Genomic DNA, 20754 nt, shown 5'->3' with positions numbered 1-20754 from the left:
CTTTAGTTTCCTTCTATATATAAAGGAAACTGTTAGCAAGGCTGATTTTAGTTGTAATGATTCATTCAGTTTTGATTAAGGTGCCAGCATATGTTCTGAGTGCTGGGTATTTTTCGGTATTTTCTTTTTAAGAGAGACACTTTGTTCTTAAGGATTTCACAGTGTATAGAAGTGACAAATATATAAACAGAGCCCCACAATGCAGTGTGCTATGTGCTAAAATATAGGTAGGAACAGAATGATGTGGGAGAACAGAAAAGCCTGTGAGTAACTGTTTGCAGTAGTCAGGAACGGTTTGAGAGATGACATTTGAGAGGGAATTTACTTGGCAAAGAAGGGGGGTAGTGGACAAAAAAGGCATGTGAGACAGGGGTATCAACATGTGCAAAGAAAAGGAATTGGAGACATAGCATACGTGGAGAATTCATTAGAATTGGAATGGAGTAAAAAGTCAGGATGGAATTAGTATGAGGTTGAGGCTTGAAAAGATTAGGCTGGAGCCAGATGGTGGACATGTCTTTTGTAGGCATTAGACAGATGCAACAAAGATCCCCAAGCAGGAAATTAACCTGATTGGATTTGGTTTTTAGTAATAAAGCAGCTGATGGTAATCTGGAGGATGCATTAGAGTGGGGGATACATGGTGGCATGCCTTTCTTGAAGAAGATTCTTCACTTAATCCAGGTGAAAGATGAAAAGGGCCAAAATGGTTACACTTAAGATGGAAAAGAGCAAAGAGCCAGGACTGTTTTTAGAAAATATTAAGGTAAAATTAAAACAGCTTGGTGGAGAATTGAATGTGGAGATGAAGGAAGAATTGAAGCAAGCTAATTTGCCTCCTGAAGTTTCCAGTTTAAGAAGTGATGACTGGATAAATTCACTCAGGAAAATGTGGGACAAAGCAGGAACGGATTTAGAGAGTGTATGAGTTTGTTTTGGGATATATTGAGTTTGGTTGCTAAAGCACATCTAGATGACAGTGTTCAGTGCACTGTTGGAATTTAGGAAATGTCAGGATGGAAAATGTAAATCTGGGAAAATAATAGGTGAGGGGAAATTCTAGAAAATAGTATATAGTATGACCCTGAAACTGAAAAGTAAAGAGCTGATACTAAAAATAATAGCTAACTCTTATTAAATACCGATTGTTTGCCAGGCATTTAGCAAAAGGCTTTACATGCATTATTTCATTTCATTCTCACAGCAATTCTAAGAGGTTAATACTACTATCACCCCATTTTACAGATGAGAAGCTGAGGCTCAGTGATTTGCCCAAGGTCATACATGTAGGAAGTTGTGCTGTATGTAGTTCAGTCCCAAACAGTGTAACAGATATCTTGAGCCCACACTCTTCATCACTGTACCATACTGCATTTTATTAGGAATATCTCTTAGAAAATATTTCATGATATTCATTTTATTCATATAATGGGAATACATGAATTTATATAGCATAACTTTATTCCAAAGAAACAAAAGATAGAGGCATCTCTAATAGAGTTTAACATTTATAAAAAGAGCACCCTAAATATATCTCTAGTAATGACAAGATTTCTCAAATTATTTATCCTGGTATGAAAGTTATTATTTAATATTTTAAAGTTCTTTAATCACTCTTTTGGCTCTTATTTCTTATTCTAATATATTTGATTAACAACTAGTCATGCTTGAGTAAATTGCCTTTGAAAGTAGTAATGATTGAATAGTAGATGAAAGTATTTCTGGTTTATGTTTTAATGCAATTTTCTTTATTTAGTGTGGGACACAAGTCAATTTTTGCATTTCTTAGCTAACAAAATTCCAATTTGATTTTATTTTTTCTTACCTATGAGAATTGGCTACATTTCAAGCTAACATTTACTGTTGTTGGGTTTTTTTGTTGGTTTTTTTTTGGTTTTTTTTGTGGTACGCGGGCCTCTCACTGCTGTGGCCTCTCCCGTTGCAGAGCACAGGCTCCGGACGCGCAGGCCCAGCGGCCATGGCTCACGGGCCCAGCCGCTCTGCGGCACGTGGGATCCTCCCGGACCGGGGCACGAACCCGTGTCCCCTGCATCGGCAGGCGGACTCTCTACCACTGCGCCACCAGGGAAGCCCTACTGTTTTTTATAGCAGTGACAGATGTTAAATAGTCTAATCACTTTATTATATCACACCCAATTTAGTTCAATATACATTGTTTTCGTTGTTTAAAAACCTTGCAATTATAGGTGGATTAAGGACCAGTTAAATTCATTATAAGATCTTCTTCCTATTAGACCACAATGCAGTTAAAGAGAAGCAGAATCATAGACTTTTAGAACTGATCATGATAATTAACACCTTAGTGCTTATTCCTGATCTAAACACTTCACATATAATATTAATTAATTTAATCCTCACAACATTGTGGATAGGTATATACTTTCATTACTCCTATCTTACAAATAAAAGAACTGAATATTAGTGTAGATTGTGTCTTGCCCAAGATAATAGAGCTAGTAAGTGGCAAATCAGGGATTGAAACCCCGCAGCCTAGGTTCATGTCTGTGTTCTTAACCCATTATACTAATATTCAAAGAAGTTATGGCTTTCTCAAAGGTTGCTAGCCTAGTTAAAGCACTGGAATTAGAAAACAGGTATTGTAATACATAGTCCAGTGAGATTTAAACAAAAATTAATGGTCTATTGCTCTAATCAGTGGTATTTTTGAAAGATTTTAAGAACAAGAGTGTTTTTTTTTCTAACTGGATTTTCTTAAGCATAAGAAATTTCTCTTCACATGTACTTTAATTTTAAACTTGAGTTGTATTTATATATAATTCATATAAAGGCACAATTTGGTGGCAGCAGAGGGTAACTGCTTTGTAATTAGGTGAAGATAGCATGAAATTAGATAAATCCAGAAGAAGTAGCTGTTTTTTTATTTCAAGTCCAGAGGAAATTTAGAATAATAAAAGACAAAAAAAGTCAGACTATTTAAGATGATAAAGAGAAAAGGGATAACGATAATAAAGATGTTCATGTATTAAAAGACATGGTAAAAAATAAGCATAAGAAAATAAAATAAATCAGTCTGAGAAAAGTCATTTAGTAGAAAGATTATTCTTAATGTATTAACAATTACAGCTTTATAATTTCTTTTATGAATAACATTAGAAGGCATTTTAAGTAAGATGGGCTGATTATCTTTTGAAAGGAAATTTATATATGTATAAAATCGCATTATTATAGAAATGGTGATACTTTGTAATTAAAGATTATAATAGGTTTTGTCCGTTACATATATAGTGTATATAATTGTTTTTATAAAGTCTATTTGGAAAACTTTATTGCAAGTTTCTTTCAAATGTAGTAATGAGGGACATCCCTGGTGGTCCAGTGGTTAAGAATCCGCCTTGCAACACAGGGGACGTGGGTTCAGTCTCTGGTCACGGAACCAAGATTCCACGTGCCATGGGGCAGCTAAGCCTGCATGCCGCAACTACTAAGCCCATGCGCTCTAGAGCCCATGCACCACAGCTACTGAGCCTGTGCGCCGCAACTACTGAGCCCGCATGCCACAACTAAGACCTGACACAGCCAAATAAATAAATAAGTAAATATTTAGGAAAAAAAAGAAAAATTCAAGAGAATAGTTGGTTCTAGCACCAAGAGCAAACATTTGGGAAAAAAAAATGAGAACTCTAGTTTGAAGATGACTTTACCTGCACTTCTGTAATCTCGGGATTTTAAAAATGTTTTTCAGTCATGGCCTACTTTTTTGAGATTGAGCTTCAATTGAACAGTTTAGTTGTATGTTGAATAAATGGTAATTTACTAAGCAAGCAAGGTAAGGATACATTCCAGATAGAGGATACTAGCTTGCACAACAGCACAGGCACATGATGTACTTGATCTATGTGAAGATCTATATGGTTAGAACACTGGGTGATGATAGAGGAGAAAGACTAGAGATTAAAAATGCATTGAGACCAAATCATAAAAGGCTCTGTCTGCTACACTAAAGAGCTTGAGCTTTGTCTTGTAGGAGGTGAGCAATCATTGACAGATTTTTATAGAAAAGAGAGATGATTGTATTTTGCTACAGAAAAACCAGTCTGGCGATGATGTGGGGAATGACTCAGAAGGAACTGAGGAGAATGAATTAAGGGCCAGCTGTAGTCGTCAAAGTGTGAGAGACATAAGACGAACTAAAATAGTGATTAGGGGCCATTAAGAAGACATTTTAGGAAAAGAAGACATTTTAGGAATGGCAACTCAGAATCTGCTGACTAATTGGATGGAGGCTGGGGATAAGGTAAAGGGAGGGATTAAGGGTGACTTCCGGGTTTCTGGGTAAGTATTGGAACCTAATATAGGAAATACAAGACAGACAGCAAGCAGATTGGCTAGGGAAAATTGAGATAAGATTTTAGCATTGAGTTTGAGGTGACTGTGTTATATCATTTTATTATGTATTATATTACATCCCTAGTTTTGACCTCTTCTCTGTTCTCCAGACTCAGATATCCAGCTAACTCCAATTAGATGTCTGTTAGTGCATTTCAAACTTCACATTTCCGAAATTGAAAATTTAATTTTTCTAGTTGCTCAGGCTAAAAACCTTTGATTCATCCTTGACTTCTCTTTTTCTCCTGCATCCAAACTTAACAGCAAATTCTGTTGGTTTGCCTTGAAGAATGCAGAATCTAACCTCTTTACTACCTTCACTGCTACCACCCTGGTTCAAGTTACCATCATCTCTCGCCTGAATTATTGTTATAGCCTCCCAGTTTCTACCTGTTTTTACTCTTAACTTTTCAGCTTAAGTGATCCTCTTAAATTGAGTGGGATGTTGTCACCCTGCCCCCGCTCATTGTCCTCACTACTCTATAGACACCCTGCCTTTTCCTAATCAGAAGAATATTCCAAGCAGACTTCTACCTCAGTGCTTAATACAGACAGTCCCTGACTTACAGTGGTTCAGTTTAACGATTTTTCAACTTTATGATGGTTTGAAAGCAATGCACATTCAGTAGAAACCATACTTCAGATTTTGAGTTTCGATCTTTTCCCGGGCTAGTGATATGCAGCACATATTCCCTAGTGACGCTGGTCAACAGCAGCAAGCTGCAACTTCTGGTCAGCCACGTGATCATGAGGGTAAACAACCAAACTGATACACTTAAACAACCATTCTATACCTATATGACCATTCTGTTTTTCACTTTCAATACAGTGTTCAGTAAATTACATGAGATATTCAGCGCTTAATAATTTATTTATAAAACAGGCTTTGTGTTACATGATTTTTCCCAACTGTACGCTAATGTAAGTATTCTGAGCGTGTCTAAGGTAGGCTACATTAAGCTATGACAGGATAGGTATATCATATGCAGTTTTGACTTAGGATATTTTCAACTTTTGTTGTAACCCTATTGTAAGTCAAGGAAGATCTGTAGTACTTCCCTCTGTCTGGAATATTCTCTAAGATTATGGTATGACTGTTACTTTATTTCTTGCTGTAATGTCACCTTATCAAAGAGACTGTTCTTTACCAACCTATATAAAATAACAACTCTTTCTCATTACCTTCTGTACCTTTACTCTGCTTTTTTTTCCTTCACAGATGTATCATCTGCCATGTAATAGGTTCAATTCTAAACCCCTAACACCTAGTAAAGTACCTGACATATAGTAGAGACTCAGTACATATTGACTGATTGATTGAATGAATGAGTGAATGAAAAATTCCAGCCAGCCAATTGGATACATGGATATGAATTATAGAAGAGATCTTAGCTGAGGAGTTGTGTGTATGTGTAATTATTTTTTACTCATGTATTTATGTATTCATCGTTCATTCAGTAAACATTTACTGATCCCTTTTACTTTGTATCAGGTATCCATCCATATGGTGGGGATACAAGATAAAAAAGCAGTACATTTACCTTTTTTAATAAGCTCATTGTCTCCTGGAGTATAAATGCATCATGGTATGTGCTATTTATTAAATAACCAGCATTTGAAGCCGTAAGATAACATGAGATCACTGAGGAATTTCAGGATTATCATTTCTATTTTAATTTTTTTCTCAGGATGTTGAGCGCTTTGAAGGTCGTGTCCCTTTTTGAATTCTCCCCACTCTTATCACCTCAACCTAGCATAGCGCTTAATGCTTTTAAATGAATAAACATCTATATAACTTACTAAAATTATAAAACTGATACTGATGGTATGAACAATGTACTATGTTGGAAAAAGAAAGGGGTGTTGGTAGAAAAATAATCTGATTTAAGGTCTATTCAATTTTAGATGAGGACAGGACCTCCAAGTTGAAGTGTTCAATAAACATTTGTACCTACTAGGCTAGAGTACAGAGAACTGGTCAAAGCAGTGGATAAAAATTTGAGACTTAAATACATATGATTGTTTAAAACAACAAACTTTTTTTTTAGACCAAAGGATGGGGAATACCTTGGGGAGTATTCAAATCTTCAAAAACAAAAGGAATAAGCAGAAAAGGTAAAAAGAAAGCCAAAATAATACTGTAGGGCAAAAATTAGTCAATAGAGAATGCTAATAAAATATCTACAGTATTCCTACATTTCTTTATTTAACCAGCTTGTTCTAAGCAGCCCATTTTTCAAAAATATAATTTCACTTTTAATTTTCAATTAAACTTGGAATGTTTTGGATAATTTTATTTCCGAACAAAAACATTTACTATAGAGAAAAAAATGAAAAAAAATATTTTATTTTATCAGGGGTTGATATAGAAGCAGCTCGAAAAGAAGAAGAACGAATAATGCTTAGAGATGCAAGACAATGGCTAAATAGTGGTCATATAAATGATGTCCGGCATGCAAAATCTGGAGGTACAGCACTTCATGTTGCAGCCGCTAAAGGCTATACAGAAGTTTTAAAGTAAGTATTGCTTCTCACAGTTGTTTTTCTGCTTTGATTTGTTTTCTATATTTCACTTTTCCTTTTTTAAGATACCTGCTAACATTATTTTGAAACAGCTTTTGTAAGTTATTTAATGTCTGTCTATAGGGAGAAGGAGAAAACTACCTTGAATGTTATTGCTTTATTTCTAAAGTTCTTTCTTTCACTCTCAAATTTTGAGTATTCTACTGTTCTTCCATTGCAGTTTTCCAATAAGTGAAATTTAAGTGTCAGACAACCATTATATGTTACCTTCTGGCCTAGTAAGTTATTAGAGTCACTTTGAGATTCCCAGATAGGTTAGCTCTGGATACACAGACTAAGAACAATGTTGTGTATAAACATATTATCAAATTCTGAGAGCTTGATTCCTACTGATTGTTTATTTACATGTAACTTATCTGATTTTGTTTTAGATTTTCACTACATGAACACTGGAATTCAGAGTGCTGTTAGCATAATATTAAATATTAAACCATAAGCAACTTAGACGATATAGGGTTATATACTGATCAACAAATATCTTTGGGGCAAAGCTCCTTTATGTCACAATAAATTTGTGTTTTGGTTTTTACTCATGCAGTGCAAAGGTGTTGGCAACTGTATGGAAAAAACAATTCAGTGCATAACTTTTGTTATATCTATGTGAAGGCTAATAAGACTGGCCCTCAGCAAAATCTACTGCACCCTCTATTTTACCTTTGTTCCACTTTGGTTTCTTATATCAATCCCTTCTCCTTATTCCCTCTCCTCAGTAAAAACAGTGAAGAAGTTTAAGTGGGTCAGTTATTCCGGGTTTCCTCCTATTTCAATCCCTACTCACTTCAGTAATTTAAGCCTTCTCCTAGAATAGTACAGTTAACTTTTTTTTTAATTAATTTATTTATTTACTTTTGGCTGTGTTGGGTCTTCGTTGCTGCACACGGGCTTTCTCTAGTTGCGGTGAGCAGGGGCTACTCTTTATTGCAGTGCACGGGCTTCTCACTGCAGTGGCTTCTCTTGTTGCGGAACACTGGCTTTAGGCATGTGGGCTTCAGTAGTTGTGGCACGCAGGCTCTAGAGCACAGGCTCAGTAGTTGTGGTGCACGGGCTTAGCTGCTCTGCAGCATGTGGGATCTTCCCGGACCAAGGCTCGAACCTGTGTCCCCTGTGTTGGCAGGCGGATTCTTAACCACTGCGCCACCAGGGAAGCCGCTACAGTTAAGTTGTAATTAGTTTCCTTGTCCCATCTGTTTCTCTCTAATCCAAAACTTTTCAGACTTTCAAACCCCATCAGAGTGGGTCATGAAATGAACTTAGTGAGCTGTGAACAGCATTTAAAAAGAAAAAATCGAAAATATCAAAGAGTATTGCATATGGTAAAGGTATTTTGTTTCTTAAAATTCTTGTTTCTATAAACATATATATGAGTACTGGATTGCACTGTAAAATAGATTTCTAGACTGCTTCCAAGTGGTCTTTGTAATTCAGTTGTCCAGGCTCTTAAAATCCTTTATTAAGATTCTCAGCAGGAATTGGGATGAATTTTAAACTCCTCAGCTTAGCACATAAGACCATTAGTCATCTGGCCATTGGTTCCTCTTTCAAGCTAAGCTGCTACCACTGCTCCTCAGGCATGCATGATTCCAGCTGTGTATATCTACTTGAAGTTCTTTCATGATGCCTTAATGCCTACTCTTGTTTCTATCTAGATACCTTCATTCACCATCTCTTCAACTTGGAAGCAAGTTCCTTTCTATCCTTTGACTCAGTTCAAGGCTCTTAAGCCCATGAAAAAAAAATGCTCAAAAAAAAAAAATGCTCAACTTCATTCATAATAAGTGCAGATAAAGCTACAGTGAATTATCATTTTTCATCTATCATATTGGCAAAGATCAAAATGTTTGGCACACTGTTGGCAAATTTGGGGAAAGGCACTCTCTTACATTATTGGTGGAAGTATAAATGACTATTGAGCAAATTTTATCGAAGTAACAGTTATTCTTTGGCTTAGCAGCACTATCTCTAGGAATTGTTTTTTTTTTAATTTATTTATTTATTTTATTTTTGGCTGCGTTGGGTCTTTGATGCTGCGCGCGGGCTTTCTCTAGTTGCAGCGAGCAGGAGCTACTCTTCTGTGCGGTGCACGGGCTTCTCACTGCTGTGGCTTCTCTTGTTTCAGAGCAGGGGCTATAGAGCGCAAGCTTCAGTAGTTGTGGTGCACAGGCTTAGTTGCTCTGCAGCATGTGGGATCTTCCTGGACCAGGGCTCGAACCCATGTCCCCTGCATTGGCAGGCATATTCTTAACCACTGTGCCACCAGGGAAATCCCTAGGAATTTTTTTTACAGATATTCTCACTCACATAGGAAATAGGTATGTGCTAGCAGCATTGTTTGTAATTGGAGTAGGAGAATGGTTGCATAGATCATGATACATCCTTTCACTAGAATACTCTATAGTGATTAAAACACTACTTATAGATATGGAAAGAGCACTAGGATGTGTTAAGAACTATGCCTCATTTGTGTTTATGTTTTAAAACTTTAAGTTGTATTTATTTATATATGCATAAAATCTCTCTGTAAGGATCTAATCAAAAGTAGTAGTATGGTTATCTCTGGGGCAGGGAAACTGGTTGGCTAAAGGTCAGCAGTGGGAAAGTGACTTTGCTATCTAGCCATTTATTCTTTTTTAGTTTTGAAATTTGTGAATATTTTACTTAGGAAAGAAAATATTAAATCAAAAATAAATAGAAGAGATCCATTTCAAATGTAACTGTCTCCCCACTTACCCCCTCCCCCCAAACACACACAACCCCTTTCAGTTGATTTTTATGCTTTTCAGTTCTGTACTCCTATTGCAGCTTCATCATAGAACCTGTCTGTGAGGGTTGATTGTTGTTTTACTTAACTTTTGTCCTCCATTAGAAGTTCCTTGAGCATAATAAATACTGTCTTATTTTTTTGAGTATCCTTGCATGGCCTGGCATATAGAGAGCCTTATGTTTGGGGGGCGGGGTGTGTGTGTCTCTACCTTTCTCTCCGCACAGACTCTCAAGTACTTAGAATTTTGTATTGCTCAGGATATTTAACATTATTATAGTTCATATTTCCTATTGGGGGTATATTTTTATTATCTTCCAGTATTATTTCTGTCTCTATTAATAAAGTATCTGATAATATTTGTTAGTTGCCATATTTTTTTAACTTAAATCTTGTGACTTATATCTATTAGCGTGTTTTTTAGATCACTGGCTCTTAAATGTTGATCTGCAGGCAGGAGACAGGCAGTGATGTGAGATCATATGCAGAACTTATTAAAAGTACAGATAGACAGGGCCCATCTCCCAAGATACTGATTAATTCAGTGGAACTGGGGTGGAGCTGGGAAAACTTTTTTTTGTTTTTTTAATAGCAAGTTTTTCAGATGGTTCTGCTATGGAGCCATAATTAAAAACATCTGCTTTAGATATTGTTAGGAAATAGGGGATCAGTTCTTGAAACATAAATAAATGCTTATATATTAGCTATCACTACCACCTCCTGTAGGTAAAAAGAAGCCCTTCTCAAGGTCAGCATCTTGGAAAGTAAGGTTAAGGTTAACCAGATTTGAGTTATAAAGTATTTAGTGTTCGCCTTTGTGTGTGGCGCTGTGCTGTGTGCAATTTATAGACCCATTCTTTGCTCTCTGTGAGCTTAATTTCTAAATAAAATAAAGGTTGTTGTCAATATCCAGTTATAAGGGCATACTAACGTTTATGCAACTCTTTTCATTGTATTAAAATGTATTCCTGTTTTCTAGCTTTGTTGATTAGAATATCTGCTTTCTACTGCTACGGAAAAGTAGACTCGACCCCTCGGAATATTTGTTTTGCTTTGTTTTGTTTCTAACAGTCATTTTCCTATGAAAATTTCCAATGGTAGATCATAAAGGTTCATGAAGGCTTTCACAAACCAGTTCCTTAACCACAAGGCAACAATGACACTACAAATAACTTTGTTTGATCCCAGTATATTTTTAGAACATGTTCAGCTTGAGATGATATATCATATGGACACTTGAAGACATTCCCTACAATAAATCAGTTTAACATACAAATTGATCCAATAGTTTTGAAAAATTATAGACTCTTCTGCAAAATTTTCAGTTAGAAACATATTAACAAGAATTAATCAGTGTCATACCAAACCATAAGACTCATAGTCATTAGGAATTAATTAAAACTGAATTCATTATTATGGCAGTAACTCAAGATCCTCTATGCCAGTGTTTTCTGAGAATTCTTTTGTCCTAGTTAATTTGTTGAGGGGAGGAGGGATTCTGAACTATGAAAAGAAATATATTGCAAATTTTTGTTAACTTGCATGGTATATAGCTGTTAATTATGTCCAATCATTTCTAGATTTTAATGATGATGTAATTCACTGTAATTTGTTTAGACTTTTAATACAGGCAGGCTATGATGTTAATATTAAAGATTATGATGGCTGGACACCTCTTCATGCTGCAGCTCATTGGGGTAAAGAAGAAGCATGTCGAATTTTAGTGGACAGTCTGTGTGATATGGAGATGGTCAACAAAGTGGTAGGCCTTTCAAATGTACTTTAAATATTTCAACTTCTAGAAATATAGTTTTAGTCTAAAAAATGTTATGAGAATATAAATTATTTAATTCTATTAAGGTTTATTAACTGTGTAAAACATTTTGTGAATCATTTATTCATTTTTATTATTAAGTCTTTTCCAGCTACTTATGAGGTGATTTGGCCTTGTTCGACAAAGAAGTATTACTCTTTCTGTAATAGTATTACCATATGTGTCGAGTAGATTTGGGTGCTTCCATTGATATTATATTCTTAGAAATTCATAAATTAAGAAATTTTGCATGCATATAAGGTAGACTATATTCTAAATAATGAACTTTCTGGCATTCTGGAGACTTGTACCAGTAGGGTTATTATAAGGACTAAGCTGGCAGCAGGAAAAATCCTTACTATTTTTGGCCAACAGCTCTTTGAAATTTTCTTTTCCACTATGAATAAAAATAGATTGACAGATGTTCACCTGGACTACTTTTTGAAACTAAGTCATACCTGTGGCTGGCTGAACTTTTAAGTAGTTTAGAAATACATATGTTTATTTTATTACTCTACTAAGAATTTATAATTAATTTTTATGGCGGTAAAGTAGAAATAAGATCTCAAAAAGGTTAAACTTGGAGTTACCACATGACCCAGTAATTCCACTCATAACTATATACCCAAGAAAATTAAAACAGATGTCCACACAAAAGCTTATACACAAATGTTCATAGCAGTATTATTGATTGTGTACCAGAAAGGAAAAGCAGATGTCCATCATCTGGTGAAGAGATTAGCAAAAGGTGGTAGATCATGCAATGGAATATTATTCAGCAATAAAAAAGAATGAAGTAAATACATGCTACAATATGGATGAACCTTGAAAACAGTTTGCAAAGTGAAAGAAGCCAGTCACAAAGGACCATATATTGTATGATTCCATTTATATGAAATGTCTGGAATAGGCAAGTCTGTAGTGACAGAAAGTATATTAGTGGTTGCCTCAGACAGGGGGAGGGGGAGTGGGGAGGGGATGGCTAATGGGTATGTCATTTCTTTTTGGGGTGATGAAAATGTTCTAAAATTGATTGTGGTGATGGTTGTAAAACTCTGTGAATATACTAAAACCATTGAATTGCATACTTTAAAATGGGTGACTTGTATGTGAATTATAGATCAATAAAGCTGTTACCAAAAAAAGTAAGGGGAGGTATATCAGCTGCTTATCTCTCACAGGGATTTCTCATACATCTCCTTCAAGTCATATGTACCATGTTTTATACCTACCATTAAAAATGTTATCTAACTTCTTTCTGTATAATCATACAGAATCACCGAAGGCATTTTATAATTTATTGATTTTTTTTTTTATTATCACCAACCCTCTTGTTTCCTGCGTAGGGCCAGACAGCCTTTGATGTAGCAGATGAAGACATTTTAGGATATTTAGAAGAGTTGCAAAAGAAACAAAATCTGGTATGTTTGATGATTGTCTAAAAATTGTCTCTATTAGTGAATTCTCTTAATAACTTTGAATCTTAGACAGCTGAAAAAGTATTCTTGTGATGTTTTGTACTGTTTGGTTTTAAGTTATTCCTAGCGATCAAATTAAATGACAGTGAATGAGAATAAAGGGATAGTGGTGGGGTTTTTTTTAGCCTTTTGTGTTGCTTATCCCCATTTCTCTAGCATCCCTTTCCCAAAATGAATACTTCTATAATGTGTATGTTCTCAATAATAGTATCTTTTTGTAATTTCATAAAAAAGTTTGCTTAGAGGGTGGAGACTATAAAATCTCAGATTTCTAAAATAGCATACGCTAGATAAGCAAGGAGTTAACATAACTAGGAAGCAGATGTTTAAGTAAAATATTATCAGACATCCTAAATGGTTAATGGTCCCTGGTTTTTCAGTAAACTAAAGTTGGAGGGATCTTAAAAAAACAAATCCAACTTAGTCCTTTGTGGAGTGGTTTTTTGTTGTTGTTGTTTTGGCTGCACCGCACAGCAGATCTTAGTTTCCCAACCAGGGGATGTCCCCTGCAGGGGATGTGCAGAGTCTTAACCACTGGACTGTGAGGGAAGTCCCCTCTGTGGAGCTTTTAAATTGTCTAGTTCTTTTTATTCTTTATCCAAGCCCTTTTCTTTTTAGGTAAAACAAATCTTTTATTTGTTTTGTCTGTTTTGTTTTCATTTAGTGTTTGGGAAGCTACTTTGTTATTATTTTAAATTCTGTATTTTGCTCATTAATGTTATTTTAATAGTATTCTTATTTTCCTTTGCATAACTTTTATAAAGCTCCATAGTGAAAAACGGGAGAAGAAATCTCCACTGATTGAATCAACAGCCAATATGGACAATAATCAATCACAGAAAACCTTTAAAAAGTAAGTAAAATATTAAAGTAGGTTTTGTTATTGTTTTAAATGAGTCGTCATGATAGCCACAAGTATGATTATTAGATTTTGTGGTTCTGGGAAAAATTAATGTATTCATTATGTATTTTCACCTTTTGTGTTTATAATTATTTCAAGGCTTTTTTCCTTTCACAGCAAAGAGACATTGATTATTGAGCCTGAGAAAAATGCATCCCGTATTGAATCTCTGGAACAAGAAAAGGTTGATGATGAAGAAGAAGGAAAAAAAGATGAATCTAGTTGCTCTAGTGAAGAAGATGAGGAAGACGACTCAGAATCAGAAGCTGAAACAGGTAAAATTTGAAGGATAAAGGGATTTTCAGTGAATTTTGATGAAGTGTAAAGTAAGATGAGGTCAGGCTTTAATTTTGAAACTTTTCAGACTGACATGCTACTTGTTAAGATACCTCCCAAGCCAGTAAATTGCCTTTCAGGGAGTGTTAGAAATTTAAGTATAGCTGTGATTTTATTGTTCTCTGCTTACCTGGAGGCAGGTAATTGATCACCTCTGCATTTTACTGACCTATATTTTTAGGTTTGAAGAAAGTGAAGAGGCTTCTAAGATTCTCTTTGGATGGTGCAGATAGGGTTAGATGGGTTCCCAGCAGCTCAAGAATGCTCCTGCTGCTTTCTGAGACCTGAAAGTACAGGAAGCTGGCTCCAACAGCATCCCAAATATTTCCTCAGTAATACTAAAGTTTTAGAAAGCTGGGGCGGAGTCAAGATTTTTTCCTGTAGAGGTGTGGGGAAATTTACTTTGTTTTGAGCAATTTTAAAGATGCAGAAAAGTATAATATAATAAACATTCATATTCCAACTACCAAAACTTAACAGCTGTTGACATTTAGCTGTATTTGCTTATAATTTTTCTTTTAATAAAATTAAAACATTACCATTGTCTTCTTTAACCATCAACCCTAATCTACTTCTCTTTCCCAAATCACTATCATGAGTTTTTTTCTGAGTCTTCTAGTCTATTTTTATACTATTATCTTACATTCAGAAGTAATATATAGTAATTATAAGGTTGTTTTGTGTTTTTATTATTCCCTAGGAGTTGTTATGCAACTTGCATTTTTTATTTGAAAGTTGTATTTTTTAGGTTTGTTTGTATCTATCTGTGTCTTTATGTATGTAACTTATCCTTTTAGTTGCTGTATAGTATTCATTAAATACATTTCCCTTTTGATAAAAATTTACCTTATTCCCAATGTTGTGTTATAAATAATGCTGCAGCAATCATTTTATAATTGCCTCCCTGTGTATATGTGCAAGAGGGTCTCTAATAGATATACTTAAACATTGGATTATTGAATCATATTTTCACTTTTCATAGATGCTACCAAATTGCTTTACTATTTACATTCTTTCCCTTTTTATAACAATTAACAATTTACGTTCTTTCCCTTTTTATTATCAAGGATAGGTTTTCTGCTTTTTTTTCCCTCTGGCTCACATGTTTTTATAGATTTTGTTTACTGAATTGCTTTTATTCTGTATCGGCTAATCACTCAGACTTCTGAAGAGGGACTTCCCTGGTGGTCCAGTGGTTGGGACTTTGCCTTCCACTGCAGGGGGTGCGGGTTCAATCCATGGTTGGGGAGCTAGGATCCCACATGCCTCACAGCCAAAAAAAAACCCAAAACATAAAACAGAAGCGATATTGTAACAAATGCAATGAAGACTTTAAAAATGGTCCACATCAAAAAAATCTTAAGAAAAACAAAACCAAAAAAAAACCTTCTGAGAGCATAAGATTCCAGGATTGCTATCTTTGAGTTGTATAACCTGGCATTTTGGCATTTTAACGTATTACCGGGTCCCGTTGCTTAAGAGCGTGTACCACTCTTCTGGTAAGTGAACCCACTTCAGGTGCCGTGGCCAAGCAGAGGGGCCAAACGTGTGCTGAATGGTTTCATTTCTCTGCCAATTGCTCGGAATATCAGACTTGTGGTGCCTGGGAGAGACTGTCGTTTAAACATCTGTCTGTACGTCTTTATATCGAGAACCCTGGTCCATATATTCAGAGAGCCTGACACAGCCTATTTATCAGAAAAGGTATTTCATTTTCATTAAGGTTTTTATCAATGAAAAAACTGTCATCATTATCAGGACCAGTTTGGTGATCATTAGTAAACACAAATGGAGCCCTAGAATTTCTTGGACTCCCATATTTCCTCTAGACACAACAGCAACAGTTTTGAATCAGGTTTTTTACTCACTCAATAAAATATTTTTTCTAAGAAAATGTGAGAAGCTAAAGTTTACTAAATAAACATGTCAAGAAACGTACTGATAATTCTATTTCCCATTAAAAACAAGATATTGCTAAATGGGCACAGGCTAGCTTTGTTGCCAGGTGATGTGTTATGGATTCCTTTATTTTCTTGAAGCTTACTAATCCTACAAGTAAATTATTTTTTGGAAATACACAAAGAGTTTTTGAAATTTATAAATGACTAGATTCTAGTCACTTAGGGATTTAATTTTTTATTTATTGCTGTGACACTGCTGATCAGGTGAGTCAGCATATCTTTTGCCTTGATGACACAGTAATATAGGTAAAATTGGCAGTAGAACAACAGGTAGTCATTGAATATTATAATTTATTTGTATAACATGCTAATTAAAATATTTCTAACTATAAAAACAAATTATATGAGAATCAGCATGTACAGTGTTCAAGAACATGGACTGATTCATGCATGTAACTGTAGATGTGGGTAAGTTATTTAATCTCTGATTTCTCTGTAAAATCAGGGTAATAATACCTGCTTTACATGGATATTATATAACAATCAATTGCTTTGTAATGAATGTTAATTTTCATGTAATAATTGTATAAAATTAAAGTCTACTAATTTAAATAAGATTAATGTACATGCTTATCTAATAACATTCAGTTAAATTTGTTCAGTTCATTTGAAAGATGAAATATCATTGAAATTTAAATTGACTCAGATACTTTTGCAAGTATTTAAAGTTATTTTTATGTAGTTAATCTCCTCTCTGTGAGACATGCCTTGGCCCCCAGTCTCTAGTAAAATATATCATTACAAATTAAACTATATGCACATGTGCACATGAAAGCCAGGACCAGCACCCAGATCTCCTAGCTCATGTAGTAGAATTCAAGAACTGGAAGTCCAGATATCTCACCGAGATTCCTGAGATTCTTCTACCTATTTTTTCTTAATTGGTCCCTTCTATACAGTTCACTGTTCAGTATTAGGCACCAGGGAGCTATTTAAAACAAAAAAAGACGTCAGATTTAGGCCAGTCTTGCCACTAACTGGCAAGTCTCCTGACCTTTGGTTGAAATTTCCTTGCTTGTAGAATGAGAAGTATTGGACTAGGCTATCTGGATAGTTCTTTAAACTCTTCTATAAGTATGAATAGAATTAATTACCATCAAATTGTATTGTATTAATTTCCCAGTTTGGACTTTAAGCATACCAATCTCTTCTCAGTGCGCTAACTTTAAATGTTCCTCTGAAGCATTGTACTTGATAATTTTGTTCTTCCTGTTGCTAGTAGCCAGTTGTGCCAGGAAAATTTAACTCTGTCTCAAGAATTAATCCATGTAAATGCTGTGTGGTTCCTTCTCTCTCACTCTTTTAATATCAACAAGGCTTTATCATACTTTATTTGGCAAGCTTGAGAAAGCAGCCATTTCCCTGTAGAGGTATAGCTTGATCTGACAATTTCTAAACTGTTTCTTTTTTCTTTTTGTAAGGTTATTTCCTTGGGAAACTGTTTTATGTTAAATAACTATTTTGCTGAATTTTCTTTCATAAAATATTTTCCAAACCATTTTTTAATCAGTTTCTTATAAATCAGATTGAAAATAGGAACTCAACCAAAAGTTTAATTTCCTTCCAAATGATATATAAATTTTTCAGAGGTAGTTGAAGGAATGAGAATAGGGAAGCATAGTTTTGCTTTTAGGTTTTTTCTTTTTTTTTCTCTAGGACATGAAGTTTTTATTCTTCATTGAAATCAAATGGATAGAAAGGGCTTCAGTAACACTGATAATGTTTACTTAAGTTAGATGGTGGACACCTGAGGTTTGTTTAATTATTATTCTTAAACCAAACATAAATGTTTGCATACGTGCATATACATTCTTTAATGTATAGATTTCAATAATATAAAAAAATTTTAAACCTGGAGAAAATAGGGGGAGAAGGAGAAAATAAAATGAAAAAAACACATGTTGAGCTTTAGTTTATTACTTATTTCTCCTACTAGACTGTAAGCTTTATGCAGTTAAGATATTTTGTCTTTTCATTGACTGATATATATCCCCAGTGCCTAGGACAGTACTTGAGGTATCAGACACTTAATAAATATTTGTTGAATTACTCTCTCCGGTTGGATGGATTGTTTTCCAGGAGGATGGTCTAATTAGAGTATACATGATTTGTACTTAACTGTGCTGAATAGGCTTAGCTTCTGTTGAATGAAAAGAGGGATTTAACAACAAGAAAAACGTTTATTAGACTGAGTTTCGCTCATTCAGTTTATTTGAAAAGCTGTGGTTATAGTGATTTTTAAATATGCCAGTTTGGCCTTGTCTTTTGATACAGTTTAAGATTATGCTTTTCACCCTATTAACATCTTACAGATGTTTTCTTAGTCACAAATAGGACTCAATGAATCATTGCAAATTCAGAATTATAAGTGGGAAGTTTGTATTTGCCCTAAAGATAAGGATTTGTTAATGTTGTCTACTTACTCATAATGGTAATTTATGGTGGAAGATTCTTTGCAAAACTGACCTAAAGAAGGGAGAGAGGTAGTATAATGAAAATGAGTATCTCATAGGGCTTTAAAAGCAGTATACTTCTTCACAAAAGTATCGAAAGATACCTGTCCTGTCCCATTTTGAAACCAAAGGAATATTTTAAAGCTGGATAAAATGACTTTTGACCATTTGAAAAGTGAACTTTTCTAGCCCATTTATAAATTAGTTAATTTAAAGGTTTAAATTTATATGTGACTTTTGCTAAAGGCCAGTTTATGTGTTCAAATACAGTCTTTGAATTTTTGCTAGCATCATATTGATTTTTTTCTAATATTTCAAAAATCTTTTTCTAAGTGATCAATTACTAGTTGGAAATTGTCTTGATACATTGTGAGAAGAGATTTAACCTAATTTAGCTGATATTGTGCCCATTTAACTCTAGACTTTTGGGGGGTGAGAAGGAATGCTCTTTGTGACATTTAAGCATACTGTTTGACAGGAATATAAGTCATTATCGACAAAGAGCACTTTTAGATTTCCTAGAATAAAGAAGAGCTATAAGTTTTAGATAAGCAATGTAAGTTGTTTATTCATTGGAAAACTGCATAGCTCTTGCATTTTTTGAAGTTACGTTGTATTCGTGTATTCAAGTTTTAAATATTAATTTAAAACTTAAAATTTTCCATAGTGTTAAAAGTACACAAGTCATATAGTCATATTTTATTTGTGCTTTTTATTCTTAAAGGTCTGGTTGTGTGTCGTGTTCTTATTTAAGTCTCATACCTATTGAGACATTTCTAGAAACTCCTTGAAAATGTCACTTGTTAAAAGGGATAATAGTGGGAAAAGACTGAGTTAACAAAACCTTAAGCAAAAATACAGTATAAAATGCTGTTTTCAATACCATTGAAGCGGAATTCATCTAGAATCATGACTCTTGGTGTTCTTTTTTTTCCTTTTCCTTTCCCTAAAGATAAGACAAAATCCATGGCTTCTGTAACTAATGCCAATACTTCTAGTACTCAAGCAGCTCCTGTAGCTGTTACAACACCTACTGTGTCATCTGGTCAAGCAACACCTACATCACCTATTAAAAAGGTAAGCCAAAATTGTGTTTGTTAAAAATAAATGTATTCTGTGTAAGTACCATTTGAGCTAAAGCATTAAGACAGTTCTAAGTTTATTTAAGGTTTTAGAATAAGAATGTATTTTTCTTTATTTCCTCTGAATCTATTATGTTCCTTTTCTCAAGTACTTTTTGCAGTTGATCATTAACAAAAATATCAGGTTGGCCAAAAAGTTTGTTCGGTTTTCACCAAGAACTTTATTGAGCAACATATTCATTAACCAGACGAACTTTTTGGCCAACCCAGTAAATAGCAGAAAGATAAAATTTTTCATATGACAAACTACTGATCATGGTAGTTTTTTATTTTCATTGAACTTTTGAGAAGCATGGGGTTTGTATCCTTTATTTCTGTTGAGTAAACGTGCATTTTGGTAATTTCACATGTGTATAAGTTAAGCACGAAAAGTACTACCACAAGTTACTGAGAGAACTGGAATCTAGATTTTCTAATTCATTTACAAAGCACCAGGTATGTCAGAACAAACCAGAGGTCAACTGCTGACCCCACCTCTTGTTAGTTTTTGTGACCTTGAGCAAGTGACTATCTTCCTTATCTGTTCCTCCTAAAAAGGACAAAACAAAAATAATAACAGAGAAAATAAGTTAACATTGTTAAGCGGTAATTGAGAGAGCTTGGCTAGTGACTGAGTGCTCCCAAATTGTTAGTTTCATTTATTCCTCTTCCTTATTTTGTTCTCCATTTATTCTTCATCCTTACTTTCTTGTTGATCTGTTAAAGACTTTTCTTTTCCCTGCTGTTTCAGAACCTATACTTCTTTTAACTCTAATTAAAGATTAAGGGTTTTCTGTGGGTTTTTTTTAACCTACTGGTCTCTTTAAAGGCTTCTCCCCACCCTTACCTAACTTTTAGGCGTAAACTCATTTCCCTCTCTGTGTAACACACACATGCACGCATGCACACACATGCACACACATAGACATATTCACACTCACACGTACTTTTTTTTTTTTCCTGGAGCCATTTAAGAATTGAC

The 20754-nt window shown here is 34.6% G+C and overlaps 1 protein-coding gene across 5 annotated transcripts in view; it reads left to right on the top strand.

Annotated features, from left to right (window-relative positions):
* Positions 1 to 20754, top strand: part of PPP1R12A (protein phosphatase 1 regulatory subunit 12A) — a 148941-nt gene that overhangs the window by 78783 nt on the left and 49404 nt on the right. For all 5 annotated transcript variants that reach the window (XM_029205988.1, XM_029205986.1, XM_029205991.1 and 2 more), the window contains exons 4-9: positions 6726 to 6885; positions 11327 to 11471; positions 12869 to 12943; positions 13765 to 13853; positions 14019 to 14176; positions 19604 to 19728. In XM_029205988.1, the coding sequence (XP_029061821.1) occupies positions 6726 to 6885; positions 11327 to 11471; positions 12869 to 12943; positions 13765 to 13853; positions 14019 to 14176; positions 19604 to 19728 (752 nt within the window). The remainder of the gene's footprint in view (positions 1 to 6725; positions 6886 to 11326; positions 11472 to 12868; positions 12944 to 13764; positions 13854 to 14018; positions 14177 to 19603; positions 19729 to 20754) is intronic.

The sequence above is a fragment of the Monodon monoceros genome, unplaced genomic scaffold, assembly GCF_005190385.1.
Source record: "Monodon monoceros isolate NGI ecotype Baffin Bay Population unplaced genomic scaffold, NGI_Narwhal_1 Super_Scaffold_6, whole genome shotgun sequence".
Classification (NCBI taxonomy): Eukaryota; Metazoa; Chordata; class Mammalia; order Artiodactyla; family Monodontidae; genus Monodon; species Monodon monoceros.
This window is presented reverse-complemented; position numbering and strand designations above follow the sequence as displayed.